Here is a 21,484-nt window from a genome sequence, read left to right as displayed (position 1 = left end):
TAAAAACATATTAAATTGGATTAGTATGTCATTGTTTTAGGGAAAGCTTCTAGTACTTGTCTTTGAATTTTCTGTAACTATATTGCGAGGAACTTCCTATGCACATCCAGAGGATTTAATTTAATAACTGTAGAGGACGGAGTACAGCCAAGCTCTCTCTATCATGTCCACCCTGCCTGTCGAAGAATAAGCAGGTACCAGTGTATTCTGTGAAAGGAAACAGGTAGAGAAGACAACTGTAGATAAAAGACTGGCAGTGACAGGCAAACAAACAGAGAGAGGCAGAGATAGAGGGGCAGGCAGAGACAGAGACACATATAGTGATGTTTTTGTATATTTCTATACCATACTCTATTTTAGCCTATGCCAATTGCACACTAATTTAAATATAGATATGTTTTCATTTTGATTTACCATCTCAGACATAATGTTTGTTCTAGACATGAATATTCAGCAGATATTTATAAACTAAAGCCAAAAAGCCAATTTCATGTTGTCTAAACTTGAAACTGGAGGTATGGACAATCATCTCGTGACACCAAGCTCTAGAGAGAAGAGACTGAGTACCCAAGAAAGCCATGTTTGAGGATATTTTATAGATCTGGAAGGTTTTGGAAATGATAACAGTCCCAAAGTAGCATTCACTTACTCAAGAAGCACTGAGAAGTGCCAAGCACAACTCTACATTCAGAGGAAAGAATGGTGAATAAAAAGTGGACCACACCCTTTAAAGTATACATCACAGACAGCATGGTATGCTGTACACAGAGTGAAGAAGGTATACACATATTCTGGTCTGTCTGTCTGTCTGTCTGTCTGTCTCTCAGTCAGTGTGTAGAAGAGATAGAGAAATTTTGTTGCTGCTGCTCCTTCTTCAAGCAGAATGTAAACTACTCTTCCATTAAGAATGTAAATGTAACTCTTAAAGGCTCGTTTCTACAGTTTTACTTTATGCTCTTTAAAAGTTTAGAAAAGAAAATGTTACCTGCAAGATGGCTCCTGCATATTGATGGAGTGTTCACACTTCCCATGCATGCAGAACCCATTGTAATGTTCTGGACAAGGTATGTGGTGTTCTCTGGCACTTTCTTCTAATTTGTTAGCATTCTCTGTGAATACAGATAAAAGCAAGTACCCCCTGTAAATACCTTCTATGCTGTGCAAGATCAACCCGTGCATTAACAAGCAAAGCTACAGTAGGCAAAGCTATTTAAAAGGGCAAGAACTAAAAGGGCATGCTTCAGAAGAAAGAGGGAGAGAGAATTGAAAGGCAGGCATCCTTACAATTATGTTTAGAGATGAAACTGCAAAATTACCCAGTGCTTTTCATGCTTTTACGCAATTTCCTACTTCTTTAAAAGCTACTGATGTGCCTATGCGTTGTCAGACAGCTTTAATTTTACTTGCATAGAGACTATAGGTTGACCATAAAACAATCCAAAAGGAAACCCTCTATTTTTTGAATTTCAAAGCCAAGCATAATGTTTCTGAGAACAAATTGCTGAAATGCATTGATACTTTCTGAACCTGAGGGCTTAAAAGTTAAAATGTGGCTGTGTTCAATTCTTAAACATTTTTCAAACCACATGCAGATTTCAACAAATGCATTCTGTCAGGAGCTTTTATAATGTGTGAGGCTTTCATTTTACTAGCATCTGTACACTTTTTTATTGCCACTATAATGCAATGGAAAACTGAAAGAGTGTTTTAAAGTTCATGTATATTGATAGCCACAGAGTACATGCTAAATGCTCTAAGTTTACTTTAATGTATACGATCTGCCTGTGTGAAGAACAATTTGTGAAATTAAACTTAAGAATAATGAAACACCTTGTATTCTAAAATAAACCACTTCCACTGTCATTAGTAAGTTTTGTTTTCTAATGCTTTTATAGAACCTGTAAGTGCTTTTGGGCTTCTGTTTGCTCAAATATGTTGACTACACTTTTGTGATGCCATTTCCAAGAAGGTAGCTACTTAATTCCTTCTGTGTTTGTTTTATAGTGTTTGAAGATCTGTGCTGGAGAGATAGTTCAGTGGGTAAGAGTGCTTGATGTGCAAGCATGAGGACTGGGATTTGGCTTACATCATCAATGTAAAAAGCTAATTGTGGCCATGGGCATGCATGTAAGTGCTGTCAGGGTGGGATGGGAGACAATTGTTTGGGCTCATGAGCTTGGTGTTCTGTTCAATCAGAGACTCTGACTCAAAAGAGTAAGGCAGACAATGATAGACTAGGATGCATAATATTATTTTCTGGCAGACACACTCACAGATAGGTACACACACACACACACACACACACACACACACACACAGAGTTTTGTCTTCATTGTCTCTTTTGAAATTTGATATCCTTAAAAATTCCTGCCTGCAGAAATGTGAAATACAAATCTATCAACCTCAATATATCTGTATTTTTAAATCTACACATATTCTTCAACACCATTGTGACTGGTCAGCAGTAATGAAAGATTGAAAGTTAATTACTGTTTTTATGGAATGGATTACTTCCCATTATGTCTACACAGGGGCACCATGTTTTATTATAGTGTATCCTTATAATTGTCACTGGCAGCCATGGATGATGAGCATATTCATCAGCAGAAGGACGTGCCTTTGCCATTTATGAATTAGATGAATGTATTATTTATACTTAGAGCTGTAAAATATCTTTCTATACATTTTAAGATCTAGATGCCATCTGCAAATCATTAAAGTTTGAAGCCAACTGTTAAAATATTTAGTGCTTTCTTTTGTGGGGATATTTATGTATATTTCTCTGATGGGAAGTATTTCAAGTGTTATCCTTAAATTATAAGTTATATGCTGTAGTGATGATAGGTAGATGGCAGGTGACATTTCAGCACCTCATTTGTTTTATGTCTGTGTCATTTTAGCTATGTTGTGGTTGATGATCTTTTGCATGAAGGTAGTTCTACACTGAAAATTGACATTAACATTACAATTCATGAACTATTTTCATAGAAGAAATGAAGGATATGGGTATTGTTTTGTTTTCTCCCATTCTTTTAAGTATCGTTTACATTTTTTGCCTTTATGGGGAAGCAATTAAACTTGCAATAGGGACACACAAGAAAATAAAAAAAAAAAAAAAAAACAAAATCAAACAAACACCCCCAAATCCAAAGTACCGAGTAAATTCTGAACAAAATAGAATCAGGGTAGCCACTGTATTTAGATGCATCTTGTTATGACAAGACTCCATGGAGAAGAGTAGGGCTTATTTTGTGCTGGGTTCAGGTGGCAATAACTGGAATAGCCAATTCATTTGCTTGCTCTTTAAAGAAGATTTTTAAGCAGTGGGGGGTTGTCAGTCCCATGGCTCATGAAATGAGCCAGCACTGATTTCCACTCTTGTTCCTGGATCTTCTTCGCATAACAAACTATTCAACACTTCTATTTGGTGTTTGTTAGTAACACCTCAGTGCTTCTGCACACCTGTGTGAGGGGAGCTTCTTGCTGACTTCTCTGAATTCCAGTTGTACAGGGGCTTTCCTTTCTGCCGAATATATCTCATCCTATTGAAGAGGTGGTTTTTTTTTAACAATAAAAGATCAAGAATTTTTATAACTCAAAACCCATTTTGAGGTTATTTTTATATTGTACCTCACTCCAAAACCGACAATTTCTGTATTTGAACAATGTCCACAACCTTGACCTGAAGTCCACATGCTAAATAGGACCAAGACTGAATGAAGGTATTGCCTTGGTGTGCTAAGAGCTAGATTTCCCTGTTTACTGTCTAAGTCAAATGATAACATGGGAAGGGAATAGTCTCCATCATAAAATCTGCTAATTAGTTTATACCAGTCCTTGCGAGCTTTGAGTGCTCTGTTTTGCTGCTCATGTGATACTGTCAAATAAGAAGTAGAGAAATTGAAAAATAAATGAGTAAAAGAAACAATCTCTGAGCAAGAAAATGAGCAGTCATCAATATATGTCAAGGGATTTATAGTCAATCCAACCAAGTAAACCAATTGATTGAAAACTTGAATATAATAGACATACTTTAGAAATAATATTTAAGTATATTAAGACAACCAGAAACACAGAAGTCTGATACCTCAAACAGATATATGTATGAGTTATGGTAAATGTTTATAAACCTGAAGTTATGTACACTGGGTATTCAAGCAACAATAAAACATTTGAAGTCTTAAAATTGTATAAGATACTTTGGGAATGTACATCTTTCTTCAACTGGCTGACAGCATGGAATCGAGTTCTTTGTTTTCCATTTTAAAAAGATTTAATGTAAGGATTATACAACGTCTTCTAATAACGTTGTGGCTAAGGTACAAACTTTTTGTGTCTCTGATAAAATGAGCACCCAGTTTTCTGTGTAAATGTTGACACATGGTTAATTCAGAAAAAGAACTTGACACTTTTAAAAGGCTGTCACCTGTATGCCTTAAGTTGTCTGGAGCAGGAGCTAATACAGTCACATACCCACTGCTAGTCAACAACTGTGAAGAAATATCAAGGAGGTCTGTTCTTTTTTTCTAATTAATTTACTTTTTATTGGATATTATATTTACATTTCAGACTTTAATCCCCTTACCCCATTCCTCTCTGCCCAGGAACCTCCTATCCCATCCCCCCTCTTCCTGCTTCCATGAGGATGAGCCCCAACCTATCCCCACACTCTGTGTCCAGCCTTCATGGGACCAAGGATCTCTTCTCCCACCTATGCCAGACAAGGCCTTCCTCCCCTACATATACCGCTGGAGCCATGGGTCCCTTCCTATGTGCTCCCAGGCTGGTGGTTTAGACCCTGGGGAGATCTGGTATTGTTGCTCTCCTCATAGGGCCACAAACCCTATCAGCTCCTTCAGTCTTCTCTCTAACTCCTCCATTGGGAACCCCTTGATCAGATCAGTGGTTAGCTGTGAACATCGGCCTCTGAATGTGTCAGACTCTGGCAGACCTCTAAGAAGACAGCTATATCAGGCTCCTGTCAGCCAGGAGGTCTGTTCTTTAGCATAGTTACATGTACTGAAGTTTTTAGGGGAAGACAGACATGGAAAGCCAAAGGGACAGAGAGAATTGGACAAGGCACAGGCTTATCTTATTTCAGGTCACAAAGAAGTGGGTACAAAGGGAACAGAGTCAAACTGAGTGCTTCCTACTTGAGCCAATACTACTTGGTGTGGACTGTGTCCCCAGCCCCAATTAGAACATATAATATTTGGTAAACTCATCTGTAAAGCAAGATTATTCCAGTTGTTGATTACAGTTATTCTTGGAGATTTTCAATTCATATGATCTCCTTTCTTTATCTTATCAACATAAACACACGAGGTGTCAGGAAGCCTCATATCTAGTTTGAATTGCAATGGAAGTTTTTAGATTAGAAAGGTGTCCCTGCTGAACAAATTCTGAATACCATAACTATGAGGCAAGTTCTTACACTATAACAGATTCCATAGTAGGCTCAGCTGCTGTCACCATCTTGATCTGTCAGGAAGGGTCATAACATATTTAGCTCTGTGAATAATTTGAAAAAAAAAAAACTATTGAAAACAGTGAGCAAGTCCTTAAAGTGCTACAGAGTCAACATTGAAATGGCTTGTGGGAAATCCCATGTGGAGTGTGAGTTGTGGTTGGGAAAATTGAGGACACATTCCAGGACTATTAATCTCATTAAAGGAAAATTACATTATCTCGTCAAAAGAATAATTATTTCTTCCATCTCTTTAGCATAAGTTAAGGTGAAATAATCTTGGCCAGAGGACTAAAAGGCCTGATACATTAAATCTAAAGTTTTGGATAGCTTGGAATGTTAGGTGTCTAATCAAGGCCAGAGATAGATCCTATTCCTCTGACCAGAAGAAAATAACTTTCTCTTAATTGACCTCAACAGAGCTCTGTTCTATGCTTAGATGTGAAAGTTTGCTAGTTGGGCTGTGAGGGGTCGTAGGAGCAGATTGAATAGGAATGTAAAGATTCATTTCTTGTTCCGGAATTGATCAGACATAATTTAAAAAAATGTGAAGGGAGATCATCATTACCTCCTGTAAGAATTCTTACTGGTCATAAAATTAAAGACAGTAGAAGAAATCTACTTTTCATGTTACTATATTCTCAAGCAAAGCATTGATGGCACTTTCAGAATTTTCTGATTTTTGAATTGAAAAAAGTAGCAGAATTTATGAAGAAATATATACAGTAATATATGGACTAGGTAACTGAAATACAAGAATATTAAGTAGCTGTTTTCCTGGACTCTCACTATTTATGTTTCTTATTGTCATGCATTTATAAAGACAAATATTGAGGAGTCTGTAAAACCTTGGGGACCCCACTTGTATGTAATATTTAGCTATGATATCCAGACACAATTATTGAAATGCAAGGGTGTTTATAACAAGGCTCATTTACAGTTAACTCAAAATCCCAGATTGCTAAGGAAAAACTGATGCTTTGTTTATTATTAAGAACAAAATATGCAAATTGTTAGCTATTTGCTTTCTTTGAATCAGACTTGGCAGAGTTCTCGTTCATGAAGAACAGTGGAGACAGATGTCCTGTTCTATCTCTAACGTGCCTTCTGCAACTTCACTATTCCATCAAAAGCCCACTTTCAGCAGGTGGGTTAGTCAGAAGTTTAGAGGATTTAACTTGATGAACTTTTAAAAGCACAGTGATTTTATGGAACTTCAGATGGATTTAACAACAGTTTGGTCAATATAAGGCCTTGGGAAGAAGCAGGGATCCATGATTCATTAGTCTCCTGGGCTCCTAGAGGTAGAGTTGTCTTGATGTTATGGAACTAGTTTGCTCTAGCCCCACCCCCTGGACTGTTATGCCATCTCTTTCTGCAGTGACTCTTCTCTTCAAAAGTCAAAGCTTACTAGAAATTTTAGAGCAAGAAAGACTCAAGAGAAGCATATTATGACAAGAATATTTCCATTTCTTTTACCATCAAGCAAATCTACGCATTTCTGGCCAAATTTATATGCTCAGATCTGGCCACCCTTTCTCTGTTAAGACTTCTTTGGTAACAATTCTGAAAATGATTCCAAAAGAGAACAGAAAGATGGATTGAAGCTCACCTATTTTATCTGCCTGTGTCTAGCTAGTTCCTTGTCCTTAGGCTGTATATGAGGAAATGGATAAACAGTACAGATAAATATGATTAGGTAATTGTATTGGTTCTTCTTTGTGACCTAAAGTTAAGATTCCACAGAGAGTGATGGGATTGAGACTGGAACATTTCCTAGGACACAGTGACAGTGAAGGCTTTAACAACATAGCGATCACAAGGATACTTGAACGTAAGAGGAAAACCCAAACCACAAAGCCAAACAACTTTAATCTTTCTGTGTAGTATGGTATGTTAATATTTCTCATGTTGCTGCTTTGTCTAGCACTGCTACACACTACACATAATATGTTATATTTAAAATGTGAATTTTTATTGTTCCTCAGTGGGTTTAGCTTATTGTCTTCTAAACACAGTCGGGAATAATTGTTAAGACAAGATGATAATAGATAGATCTACAATTCCTTGAGAATCCATAATAAGACCATCACTGTTTTAATATATAACACAGTAAAAATATATTCCTCGTAAGAGCCCCTCAAGGAAGACTGATAGAACTTCTATTTTGAATAGACCGGGACACCAAAGCCCAAGTCGATTTTGGGACACTAGAAGTTTACATAGCAGATAGTCGAACAGAAGTTATGGTATCAGAGCTTATTCTAGCATCACAACTGATTAATCACAACTGATTAAGGGCTGGGTAACACAGGACAACACTTGACCCTGTACCCTTTTGTTTCTTTTCTGTCTTCAAACTCTAGATACTTTGCTTCACTCTGCCAACAGATTCTCTTCTTTATTCCATTGGCTTTAGTGGAGGGCCTTCATTATGACGCTCACCCCTCTATCTTCTAGAGGGCTCTCTCTATCAAATTTGTCTTGTTTTTTTGTGTCTTCACTTCTCTGCTCTATCAGCAGTTAAGCATAAAAAACGACATTGTGAAAGTAAAGCAAGTTTTCCTCAATTCATATCTCTCCGCAGCATTGTCTATGTTCTTTCTTCACTTCCTAACTTGTCTCCACTCTGTCTTTTGCCTGCAGCAACTCAGGGACACTGCAGTGGGCAAGCAGAGAAGAACTGGCTTTAACTCAGTCTACTCACATAATATTTGATACAGTTGACTACTTAACTCTTTCTGAAGCCCTGTTTGGCTCTGGCCTCTATGATAGCACTTTAATATTTGAGTGGTGTGTGTGCATGTATATGCGTATGTATGTGTGTCTGTGTTCATGTGTGTGTGTGTATGCTGTTGTTCTTTCACAGTATATTTTGCAGGCTCTTGCTTTTGAACGATACATGTGTGTGCATGTATATGCGTATGTATGTGTGTCTGTGTTCATGTGTGTGTGTGTATGCTGTTGTTCTTTCACAGTATATTTTGCAGGCTCTTGCTTTTGAACGATTCTTATAAATCCTTTCCTAAGACTTTTCTCTTTATAAACTTTAAAATTTATGAGACAGACAAACCCACACACACTCAGAGAGAGAAAGACAGAGAGAGAGAAAGAGAGAGAGAGAAAGAGAGAGAGAGAGAGAGAGAGAGAGAGAGAGAGAGAGAGAGAGAGAGAGATTACATTGTCACCTAAGAGTCTATAAAGGGTGGGCATTGGTTCTAAAGTGAATGATTTATAACCACCTTTATTTAACAATTGAGAAATTAAGAACTGACATCGATGTGTAAGCCATATCACAAGACTACACTGAAAATTGTGTGCCTTTAATTCCAACTTGGCCAGTCACACTGGTGCTGTGGTATTGTGGATGAAAACTCCTGAAAAGAAATCTGCAGTAACTGATTGGATAATTACAATCAGTACCGTGGAGAGATTGGACTGTTGCTGGCTCAAAGTTGTAGTCACCCCTTCCTGGGCTAGTTCTAGCTCCCTAAGGCATCCTTAGTCCACCTCTGTGTTGGAACTATCATCTTATGACTAACCAACAAAAACCCTTTAGAATCTATTAACATAGCAGACCACTGGTCTTTACCAACCCAAACATAAGAACACTATCAGGTAGCATCTTGGGCCCATAGGAAAGCTTCTCTGTCTTGCTGTTCCTGCCTCTTTTATGTACCAATGTATTTTAAACTTGTCTTGATTTGTGGCTTTCATTGTTCTGCACAACTATAAAAACTTCGTGAAATTGCTTCCATTTCAAAGCATAAAATTTGGGTAACCTAAACCTGTGCTCCCGAGTCACTCAAATAACTCCAGAATAGACTGTCCCTTACTCCTTTTAGAATTAGAGCCATGGTTTTTGGGTTGATAGTATCGTCCAGCAAAAGGTTGACCTTTTAGTGACAAGAAGTAAAGAAATTTCTATTAGTGAAACAAAACAAATATCTGGCATGTATATTCAAAAGAGAAGCCAGGCTTTGCTTTCATTGTCTATTTCTGCACACAGTCATTCACTTATTGTCATTCACAGCCACACCAAAACGGTTAGTGCTGACATACTTGGTAATAATGGCAGTGACTGAGGCTGGCAATCAGCTAGCTTTCTTACAAGAACACTTCATGAACTGGAGAGCTTTTATTATTTCTTCAACTAAGAAACAAAGGTATAGCTTTTACTCTTCAATAAGCTTTCATGAGTTGAGCCGCTAAAGCACTTTGAGAGAATATACTGGGAGCAACACGTATCTGTGGGAACTGTTTTACAGCTGAACTTTTGGCAAAAAAAACAAAACCAAAAGGAACTAAAAGGCTTATTATACCTTTAGTGGTGTTGGGAAATGGCTCTGATGCTTTATCTTAATTCGGCCCCAAAAGTTGACCTTCTAGACACGGAGGGTCCCTGCCCCTAACTAGCTTTAACTGGTAATAAGTAATTGCTGTACAGCCAATGGCTGGGCAGGGAGACAGAGGGAGAACTTATAGATTGTGTGGGCAAGGGACTGAGGAGGAGGAGAGAGGAGTCACCATGGAAGGCACAGGGATCAGATTTAAAAGCTGAAGGAGAGAAATCATCCCTCTATGTAGATAGAAAGGAAAAGTGGCCCTTAGGGTTTGCTGCCCAGAAGGTGACAGGGCAGCAAAGATAAAATACAGATTAGAAGGTGTTAAGCTAGGAATAGTGGAGGGGAGTGTGTATTGTCTGCTGGGAGGTTTAGAAGTGCCCAGTCATTGAGCAAGTCAAGGCATATCAAAATTAAGCTCTCTCTCTCTCTCTCTCTCTCTCTCTCTCTCTCTCTCTCTCTCTCTCTCTCTCTGTGTGTGTGTGTGTGTGTGTGTGTGTGTGCGTGTGCACGTGTGTGTGTGTGTGTGTGTTGTGTCTGTCTGTCTGTCTGTCTGTCTTTCATTCATGTATCCAGAGCTCTTGGGCAGGTGCAGAGTGAGCACGAAGACCCACCAGGAGCCAAAGTGGATTAATAATTTAAAGTTACATAGTGGTAAAATAACTTTTAATAATTATGACCATTTAGTATTGTTTGAATGGAATATTCAAATCTAATGCTCAATTCTAAATATTAATAAACTGTTTTGACAAGAAACTGTAAACAGCTATGATTATACATAGTATGTAGTGCAGGTAAGTGGGTTGCAGCTTAGAATCTGACTGTCACAGAATCTTAGATGATGCTTTTGTTGCTCAAATACTTCTCAAAGTGTGTGTGTGTGTGTGTGTGTGTGAGAGAGAGAGAGAGAGAGAGAGAGAGAGACAGAGAGAGAGCGCATACACACACTTCTGTGTGTCTGTCCTTGTACTTTGTGTGAATGCAATTTCATGATTTTCTTTTATGTGTACAAAACTTAATGAGACAAATACCAAACTATAATTCTCTGTTAAGGCAATGCTGCTTGGGTTAGAGTGGCAGAAATTGATTTTTTTTTTTTTTTGGTTTAATTTCTGGATGAATCAGATCACCATTAAGGGGACTGGATCTTTAAAATTATTATCCAGGTGATTCTATCACTCAAACTGACAAGACAACTGCCATCTCCCAGCTGTTTCCACCCCTATATCTTTTGTTTTGGATTATCAGACCCCATACGGCTTACCTTCTAGGTCCCACCTCTGTGTTGGCTCTTGCAATGCTGAGCTATGGAGAGTCACTGTCAGCCATGGGCTGTGAACATGCAAGCTGTGGTTTGCCCTCTGCTTCTCTCCATACGTTCACCCTTCCTTGTCACACAAAGCCCTCAGGGGCTGTCAGCTTGCCAGTCCTTTTTCACCATAGGTGGGCAGCCAGAACAATTCAATTCAAAATGTCTCTAGAAGGCAACACTCAAAGAATATGCTGTGTGCCTCTAGCAAGTAAAGATGTCTGTGAAAGCCTTCCAGACCCTGTTCAGTCTAGACTTCTTTAAGGACTCTGTTAGGTAACTAGCAAAGCTCAACAAGACACCCCATGTGACAGCTAATGAAGCATCTCTTTGGAAATCGGAATGAGGAACACAGCTGAGAAGAGGTACAGCTCATACCAGTGCTTAGGAGAGCATCCGTTTCCTTGGGGCAGAGAAGAAACGTTGCTGATAGCTACTTAAGTTTAGCTAGTCTGTAGAAAAGATAAAGTAACACATGGCAATGAGAATAGAAGCAAAGCAGACAGGGACATGCACTGGAGCAGAGTTATCATTTGTGGCCATGTGTTTATTGGGAGAGGTTAGGCTGAGACAAACAGCTCACTTACGCTGTGAAACGCTAAGAAAGAATGTGTATTATGCCTTATGAGAATTTCTACTCATTGTCTTATGCAGCCTCTCCTTTCCTTTTATTTCCCTTCCCTCCACCCCCTCTTCCCCTCTTCTCTCTAGCCTCCTCCAACTGGGGATTGAATTTAGGAACTTGTTGAATGTCACCCTTGAGCCTCTTTTTACATTTTATCTTGAAACAGGTTGTCACTAAGTCAACCAAGAGGACCTTAAACTTGCAGTCCCGATATGCCCAGAGTTTGAAATTCTCCTGCCTCAACCTCTAAAACAGCTGGATCATAGGCCCTAGTCTACCAGAGCTGGCACTCCCTGTTTTTTGAGGAACAGCTATGGGCCCATCCATCAGACTATCCTCTGGTGGCACTGTACTAGCCATGGCATCTCTAAATGTTTTTTTTTATCATGACATACATAAAACATAACATTGAGTTATTGGTACAAAGAGATAACAACTGGCCTGAGGGCTGTAGTCACTTGAGCCATCCTGAGCTCCAATATATTTGCATATGTGTTAGACATTAGGACACACAATAAACCTTTGAATTAGGCTCTTCTGAGTCTGATTGTATTGTTTGTTGGGCTATCTCAGTGGTTTAGGACACCGGCCGACACAAAGTGGGTGCTCAATATTTAACATGAGTAAATATTAAAGGGATAAAAGACATAGTTCGCAAACAACCCTCTGTGCCCTGATGGATGAAAGAGGCTTTGAAAACATTTATGCTTTCAGATATCTGTCTCTAAGAACCAGCTGCACTTCAGTGATGTGATTTTCTTCTCAAGACTCCAATCTCTATCTTGGTGGGAAAGCAAAATATGGGGGAGAAAGATTTTGCCCAATGACGTGTCTGTAGTCATTGTAGCAGGAGTAGGTGCTTACAGGTTAATGCTATATTTGCTATACACTCCAGTCTTCTTCAGTGAAATGAAACAAACAAACAAACAAACAAACAAACAAAACAAAAACAAAAAACCATGAAGGGCAAAACTGTTCTGCTAATTGTAAACGACAAAGAAGGACAGCTATAAGTGAATTGAGAAGCTAGTGTAAGCAAATGATGGGTCTGCATATTTCTTCTAAATGATGTCATGGCCCAGAAAGGGCAGTTTGAGAATTTATAGCATGGATTTAGTTTCATTTACAAGTCTGGAGTACTGCCATATGATGGTATGTGACTCAATTAATGTAAGTGTTCCTCACTGAAAGGACAAGAAGGCAATGCACTTGTAGTCAAGGAGAAGGCAGAACAATTTAAAAAGGACATGGAGCTGGTTGGGCAATGCGTATTTTTAAAGATGAGTTTGCCATTTCACACTAGGAGTCTAAATAAAATTGATTTTTTTATAAAAAAATATGGAATAGGCTCTAAGACAAAATAAGGAAAATTTTGTTAACAGTCAGCTTTTGTACACTATAGCTTTTGAATAGTTTAATGTGTGAAAAGTTATATTGTTTTGATGTCATTTCTCTTAGTATTTACAGTTAATCCAACATATTTGTGCTTTGGCATAAGAATGTTGTTCAAGGAGGTATTGCTTCCTAAGCCAAAGTTCTAATGCTGTAAGAATCCATCACAGATTTCTACATGGCTCTCTACAAATGTTAACCTGCTATAGAAACATAGTGTCAGTGAACACAACCTTTTACAATTTATTATTAAATCTTATGTGTATCTATTGATTAATGACATTTTAAAGAATAAATCTTTTTTGTTTGTTTGTTTCTGTACTAGATCACAGCATGTTCCCACAAAGTAGTAGGTCACATAATGATGGTGGCAGAAACTGGTCTATGAACGAGTACAAGAGGAAATATCAACCAAGAAGAGGGAAAGAAAGCTGCCTTCTTTGAGTTTTTGGTTGAAGTTGCTTTTAATACATTCTTGACTTTTGGATTTGGGGCATTTGGGACTGAGTGGTACATAAATTTCTGTTAGATCATCTGTTTGTAGCAGTTTATTGTGGAGGCTAAGCAAACTAATACAGTTGTTAACAAACTCGTACATTGATGAACTCATTTTTCAATACACCCATGAGGATAATGAAAATGAGCTAAAGATTGGTTACAGTTGCCAAGTGACCTGGGTCTATTTTCCCATCATAGTTCTTAATAGAATTCTAGTCATCCTCACACATTTTTTAATGTGTGTGATAGTTTTAGTTTAAGCTTATGCTAAAGTATTTGTTCATCTCATTTGTGTCACAAAATTATATCTTGAAGGTATCAATTCTAATAGCTCCACTAAAGCAGTAAAGACCCTGAGGAAACTTTTTTGAAGTGCTTATTATTCATCTATTTATTTATTTAATATTTTAAAAAAGACTATTGTACTTTATTCACTCTACCATAGAACAAATGGTTTTACATTTTATTTTTGTAGCCTCAAAGTAAATGACCAAGAAGCTAACTGACATCAATGACCTTTTTGACAAATGGATTCTAGGTCACATGTAGGGTATTTCTGTTCAGCTTAGCTCTACATTTTCTGGATGCTCAAATGCTGATGGTTCACATGGAATTCAGACTAATTAAGAAAATGCAAGACCTTTTTAGGTCATATCTTATTTAAGAAGAATTCAAGTATTCCATTAAGAAAATTTGAAATATTTTCTACTTCATTAAGAAAAGATCAACATGTAATGTTCTGTTATTTGATTTAAAACATTTGAAAATGAAATGTTTGTTTTTCTATTTGATCAAAAGAATTTCAAACAGAGATCACTAGGTATTTGAAACGTTATCTCTCGGTATATATAAATATTTCATAAATATATAAATACATATAAATGTATGTATATATGCATACATATAAACACACAGTAAATTGCAGACAATCATCAATATTTTAAATAGCCAGGGACTCCTTTAGCTTCCAGTTTTGAACACTTTTATAGCCAATGATGACTTAAATAGTTAACTCCAGATAGATAACTCTAGAAATAGTTAAGGATGCTGTGTACTTCTGCACAATTTCTTTCTACCTAGACATTATTTAGAGCTTGAAATAAGTTATCACTAAAAGATATTTTGTGGTTTCAATGGTAGTTTACCTTTTCACAGGTCTATCCCATGCTCAGGATATAATTTACACTCTGCTAGTACATGGTAAGCCACTCAAGGAATCAATAGAGGTTATAAAACATGGACAATTTTGAATTTGTAGAGTCAAATATACATTTGGTCTATTGAAATAGAAAAGGTGACAAAGCTGACATTACAGTTGCAGCTTCCAGATGACCATTTATTTAGGAATAGAAACACAAGATGAATATATTCAGAAACAGGAGTAGAGTGAGAGAAGTAATTTAAAAATCCCTTACTTATGCTTTAATTGATGTTGTTAATATCAACCTATGACTTTTAGCTCTTAGTATTTGACCATTTAAATTTTTGGATCTTAGAGAAGTGAGAAATGCTTCCTCTCGTGAAGTGTCTAAATTTATAACAACTTCACTCTGACTGATAGAATTCATTCACCTGATTCTCTTAAAATGTTGACTTATGTCCTTCTGTGTAGCTAATGCTACAAACATAAGGTATGAGTGGTAAGTGACGAAGAGTTTCTTTCCTGATGTGCATACACATTAGACAGTGAGATAGACAACAGATAAAATAAATAAATGAATAAACAAAACAAACAAAGAAACAAACAAACAAACAAAACCTCAAAACTCAACATGCCAGGTTGAACTGTTACAGGAGAAGCTCAGGATGTTCAGATACTTAACAATGGGCCTAGAAACCTATTTAAGACAGGTGTAGTAAGGAAGAGCTGTGAAGAGCTATGAAGAGCTGGCCAGGCAATGAGTCCAGGGAGTGTCTCTGATAGAGAGTGGAGCAAAGAAACAAGGTGCTCTGTCAGAGTAGAGAAAACCAGGTGAAGGAGGAGGAGAGGGAGAGACAGGGAAGGGAGATAGACACAAAAGGAAGATGAAGAGGTCAACAACCAAGATCCTCTCTGAGCAAATATCTACATATCAGGAGGAGGGACTTTGTTTGCATTTCAAGGGCAATGGGGGAAGTGTCAAGCATGTCTCAGCAGAATGGAAAAGAGATCAATGAGGGGACTCAGAGGAAACAGCAGACAAAGAGAACATCAGAATTATAGCTTAGGTGATCAACCTTGTCTAAGTCTTGGACATGGGTAGGCAGGGGGAAAAATAGTTATATTACAAATATGTCTTAGATGAAGATTGTGCATGACCCATCCATGTGTTGTAAACGGAAGAAACAGCATTAGGTGGTGGTAACACTTATGATTTTAGTGCTTTGGATATTAAGGCAAGAGAATCATTAGTCTGAGACCAGTACATGCTAGAGAGGGAGACTGTCCTGGCTACTGTTCTATTGCTGTGACAAAACACCATGACCAGGGTAACTTAAATAAAAGAAAGTACTTAATTTAGGGTCTCATGGATCCAGAGGATCCGAGTATCATGGAGGGGAACATGGCAGCAGGTAGGCAGTAGCTGTGAACTCACATCTGACCTACAGGCAGGAGGTAGGGAGAGAGCTACCTGGAATGCATTGACTTTCAAAACCTCAAAGCTTGCCCCTAGTGACATTCCTCTTCCAACAAAGCTATATATCCTCCCCAAACAGTTCCACTAACTAGGGGCCAAGCATTCAAATATATGAGCGTATGAGGGCTTTTTTTTTTTTCATTCAAAACACCACAGAGACCCTATCTCAAAATAAATAAAAAAAAATAGAGAAACAAATGAAAGATGAACATTTGCCTTAAATAGATAACTAATTCCATTTTGTATCATGGAGACTTTGAGAAGAAATATTTTTGCTTCAACACAAGTATCTCAAAATCTCTCATGATTTCTGTGAAAACACTGATAATTTTATGGTTACGGTTTAGTATATATGCAATAGAATTGGATAAACTGGAAAGAAATTTTTTTTTGTAGAAAAATGTTAGGGGATGAAATATCTAATACTAATTAATATTAAGGAAATTACCTAGACATATATGATATAAGAAATAGGAGAAAGGACATTGGTAATTATCTATAGGAAATTTGGAGAAGCAAGTTTAAAAGACATGTTCAGAAACATGAAATGATGAAAATTGATACTACAAAGAAATATCACCAAAGAATGCATTTTAAGCAAAACATTTCTCTGTGTTTTTGTAAAACTTAACACAAAAAAAAATGAGATTCTTTAAAGAGACTAAATCTGTTGAATTCCTTCAGTTTGTGTTACATAACACAGGTCATGTATTGGTCAAAAAATTGTTAACTAATATTGTTATTTTGTGATAATTTAATGCTTTAAATATGTCATTCTCAGGCGAAGACTGAAGCACTACTGCACATGAGAGTTGATGTATGTGCATATAAAACATACAAATACTTTCACACATATAAATACACACATAGACACATGTTACTCTATAAACTACACACACACACACACACATGTACACACACAGACACGTACACACAGCCCTCACATATGTACATACTACATACATTTGATGAGTCAGAGGGAGGTGGCAGACATGTGAATTTAGTTCCTATTGTCATGCATGTTAAAGCAGTAGCTAGCTGCAGATGCCATGCGTGTGTAACTCTTAAATCCCACTTTAAAGCAGATTCAGATGTAAGATTGTCAAGAGAGTTATCAGCCCTCACATCCATCTTTTCTTTGTGTTCTCAGTTTAATCTGAGGTTTTCTCTTAAAGTATCAACAGTAATGGATTATCTTAGAGTTGAACATGCAGAGTTAGGGGAAAAAATGAAAGAAGCAGTCATGTGGATAATTTCAGCCTGGAAAACAATTTTGTCTGAAGGTTCAGATAATTGAGACAGAAGTATTTCTTTGCCTGGAGAGATCCCTGAGATTGCCTTACTACTCCACTTGAATCTGCAGGTAGAGTCATAACCATAGGTGTTTCACTGGCTAATAGAAACTGTACCATTCAATGTGAAGAATGTGGTTTCCCGAGAGAGCTAAATTGCTTAGTTCTATATTTTTGTCTTAAAAATAAAGCATATTGGATATTTTTCATTATAAAAGCAATTCACATTGAGGTGACAATAGTAAAAATACATATATAGTAATAGAACAAAAGAAAGAGCTCAAATTTTACAACCTAAAGAAAACTGCCAGAACATTATACATATATATGTATATGTATATATATATATATATATATATATATGTGTGTGTGTGTGTGTGTATGTGTATATATATGTATATATACCTACATATACATACATATATACATATATACATATGTTTATATATATAAATAAATATATATATAATCTCACTATATGTGCTTTTAGAACTTGGTTATTTTAGACTATGTAGACATTGCTTAGTTCCCCCTTCCTTATCCCTACCCTGCCTCTCACATTTGGTTTTCAGAGGCTTTACCTCAGGCCATGACTGAGATCGGCTTCTAGGGAACTGGAGTGGCAGGCTCACTGTGATCAGCTTTTATGCTTATCAAGGAAGAACTACAGTTGTTAGAAAGCCTCAACAGGCTTTATCTGTTCAGAGTTCAGTAGAGAAGATACAAGCACTTAAGATGTCATCATTAGGACAGAATATGCTACACACTTTCAAAATCTGTCAATTAAAAGCCTCCAAAGTAGGCAGATTAAATACATCACCTAAAAGTAGAAATTATCTTACATTTAATAATAATATTAGATTGCAATATAACAGTTGGATCCTAATTCCAGCACATACACACACAGGCATGTTTACACATGAATATGTATACACATATACATACATCACACATGCACTCAAGTCACATGCACACACATAAACATATATATATATGTATATATATACATATATATGCATATGTGAGGTTTATAGTAAACCTCACAGATTTCTATAATAAACCTGCATTTACCTTGAACTATATATACTAACTGAAAAATCAGTTTCAAGTAATTTTTGTTGGCCTGAAAAGTAATGATGAACACTTTGAATTTAATTTGTTTAACCTGATTTATTTGTCTAGATTAGTAGATAGAGATTTTCATTATTCACTAAGAATCTCACACATTTTAAAATTCAGATCTTTGCCAGTTACCCTCACAGCCTGTACAGAAAAGAGTTTCGTCTGCTAGTGTGTCAAGAGGGAGATGACGAGCAAGGGAGAGAATGAGAAAGGGGGAACGTGAGAGAGAAGAAATAGATGTTGTACTTAGAAAGTCCAAGTGTGGCCAGTGACTTTAGAAAGTTAGAATTTCTGCCATGTTTTGAATTTCCAGAGCACCGTCAGGCTAATATTATTGATGTCGAGCCCATTGTCTGCAGGTTAGAACAATGGCTCATCTACCGAACAGAGATGATTAGTGTAATACAGAGAAGATGAGGTTTGCCTAGCACAGGAACAGCTGTATGGAGCCTCATATACCACATGACTTTCTACCACACCAAGCTGGACCCATAAAAGCCCTTCATCATCTTTTAGGCTATAGTGTTCCAAAGAAATCAAGAGTATAGTTTGAGCTGGAAAAACCTATGTACAACCTTTTATTTAACTCTGAGTATTTTGTGGTACTAAGAAATATTACACATAAGTAATGTTTTCTGTAGTCTCTTAATATGCAATAATACATTTTGTGAGTAAGATACTATGCTAATAGACAGTCAATTTTTGCAACACTGAGAGAACATTTTCTTGTGACTGGAGTTATCATCTCATGATCTGAGTTCAGAAGCCTGTGTCCCTCCTCACTTGTAGTAGGACTTGAGGAAATTCAAGAATACTTTTGTAGCTGTTTTATCATCTCTAGAATGAAGACAGGAAGCCCAGGTTGGTCACAGAAGGACTCTTGCTGAGATTCTGAGGTGAAGGTGAGCAACAGAAGACCTCAGCTTATGAATGTTAAAAAGCAAAAACCTATTGCAAGATTCTCAATGTCAGGAAAAAGACCTGAAGAGATATCTGTCAACAGATGTAGTGGTCTATATGCACAATGAAATTTCATGCAATCAAAAAAGACAACTGAAATTTACAAAAAAAAAATGGATAGAACTAGAATTCACCATGTTAAGTGTAATAAACCAATAGTACATACTTCTCTTATACATAGAACTGAGATTTAAAATTTTATTTGTGTACATAGATGCATAAATATGAGTTTATGGTGTGAGGAAAAGGAAGAAACTAGAAATGAGGGTTATGAGAAAGAAGGCATAGGTCTCAGTGGAGCAGGAGAAAGATCGGGTTGTTTGAGATTGGTTCTAATGCTTTGATTCAATAGGGAATCTGTGTGTTCAAATGCTAAAGGTTCTTGTCCTCAGTTGGTTTTTGATTGATCAAGAAAGATGACAGCAGCCAATTGTTGGGCAAAAGGAGATTGGGCAGGACCCTTTGAGTTGCATGGTTTAGGATACAGAGAGGAGGAGAGGGAGAATTGCCATGACTTGGGGAGAGAGATGGATCAGATTTAGAGCTGCAGAGGGAAGATAATTTGAAATGTAGGAGTAAAGGGAAGCTGCCCCCAAAGGGCAGAAAGGGCTGCCCAGAAGTGTCTTGGGCAGCAAAAACAATGAGCTTCACAGAAGATAACAGGGCAGCAACATTAAAAGTAGATTCAGAAGGTGTTGAGTCAGGAGTACAGGAGGGAAAAGCATGCTAGCCATGGGAAGTTTAGAACTGCCAAGCCGTTGAGTAGCCAAGGCATTTCAAACATAAGCTAATGTGTGTGTGTGTGTGTGTGTGTTTCATTCACAGATTCAAAGAGTTACTGGGCAGGTGGCTGGAAGCTCACAACCTCTTGGGGAGGGGGGCACAAAGCAGTGTAACCCCCCTCGACAAGTTCTGACTACCCAGATGCCTACACCACATGAAATACAGTCTCCTCTCTAGGATCATTCATTTCACTGACAGCTGTACTTGTAATAATCGTTATAATCTGAGAAGCCTTTGCTCACCACTACATGTGATATGGAAGTAGAAAGGGAGGAGAGGAACCAGACACATTGAGGAGGAGGACAGGGAAGGCAGTGCATGAATAGAGTGAGTGAAATAAAAATTAGGATGCAAATGTCTAAAAATGCTGCAATGAAAACCCTCCAGAATAGCAGTACCATCCTGGAAATGTTTGTTCAGGAGAGTTTGCTTGGCCTTCATGTCTTTTTCTCCCAGCATTGTGACTATAGGCAAGTTATTATCCATAGTTCATGTTTGTAATATTTGTAGCAATGTCCGACACATAGTACGTACTCAGTCCCTTATAATTGTTTTAAATGAATGAGATTTTAGATGTAGGTGTGTATTGGCACATGTTGGCATAGCATAAAGCATTCAGCAAGTAAAAGTCTCTGTTCTACACATCATCACTCATAGGGCAAAGACGACATGCAGACTGGAACATGGATTTGGCAAATGAAGGGAAGCAGGGATATTTGATCTCAGAATAATTTACAAATCTATAAAAAGTCACACGAGATTAAGCATGGCTCAGGGTAACTAGCTATTGAATGCCAGGGAGGAGGAGCTTTCGAAGTGCCTACAGTCACTCTGCTACCAAGTGGGACACAGAGTTCTGTGATCACTTACAGACAGCCTGTTGTCTACTGCCAGACTTGTCCTAGCCTTAGCTACTCTTGGACTATGTGTCGCTGTTGGCTACCTGCAACTGATAGAAAGGACTAAGCTATATTCAGTAGTGGGTTCTTACAATAGGCACAAGTAGCTGATGCAATCCTTAATAGGAGATGAAGGTTAACCAAAGTTTATAAAGTATATAGAGACAACTTCAATT

The 21,484-nt window shown here is 37.5% G+C and overlaps 1 protein-coding gene across 1 annotated transcript in view; it reads right to left on the bottom strand.

The window, feature by feature from the left end:
• Positions 1–21,484, bottom strand: part of Tmeff2 (transmembrane protein with EGF like and two follistatin like domains 2) — a 264,413-nt gene that overhangs the window by 6,100 nt on the left and 236,829 nt on the right. The window contains exon 8 of the mRNA XM_034498088.2: positions 986–1,109. Coding sequence (XP_034353979.1) covers positions 986–1,109 — 124 coding nt within the window. The remainder of the gene's footprint in view (positions 1–985; positions 1,110–21,484) is intronic.

The sequence above is a fragment of the Arvicanthis niloticus genome, chromosome 3, assembly GCF_011762505.2.
Source record: "Arvicanthis niloticus isolate mArvNil1 chromosome 3, mArvNil1.pat.X, whole genome shotgun sequence".
Classification (NCBI taxonomy): Eukaryota; Metazoa; Chordata; class Mammalia; order Rodentia; family Muridae; genus Arvicanthis; species Arvicanthis niloticus.
The sequence above is the reverse complement of the archived record's forward strand: the minus strand, read 5'-3'. Positions and strand labels throughout refer to the sequence as shown.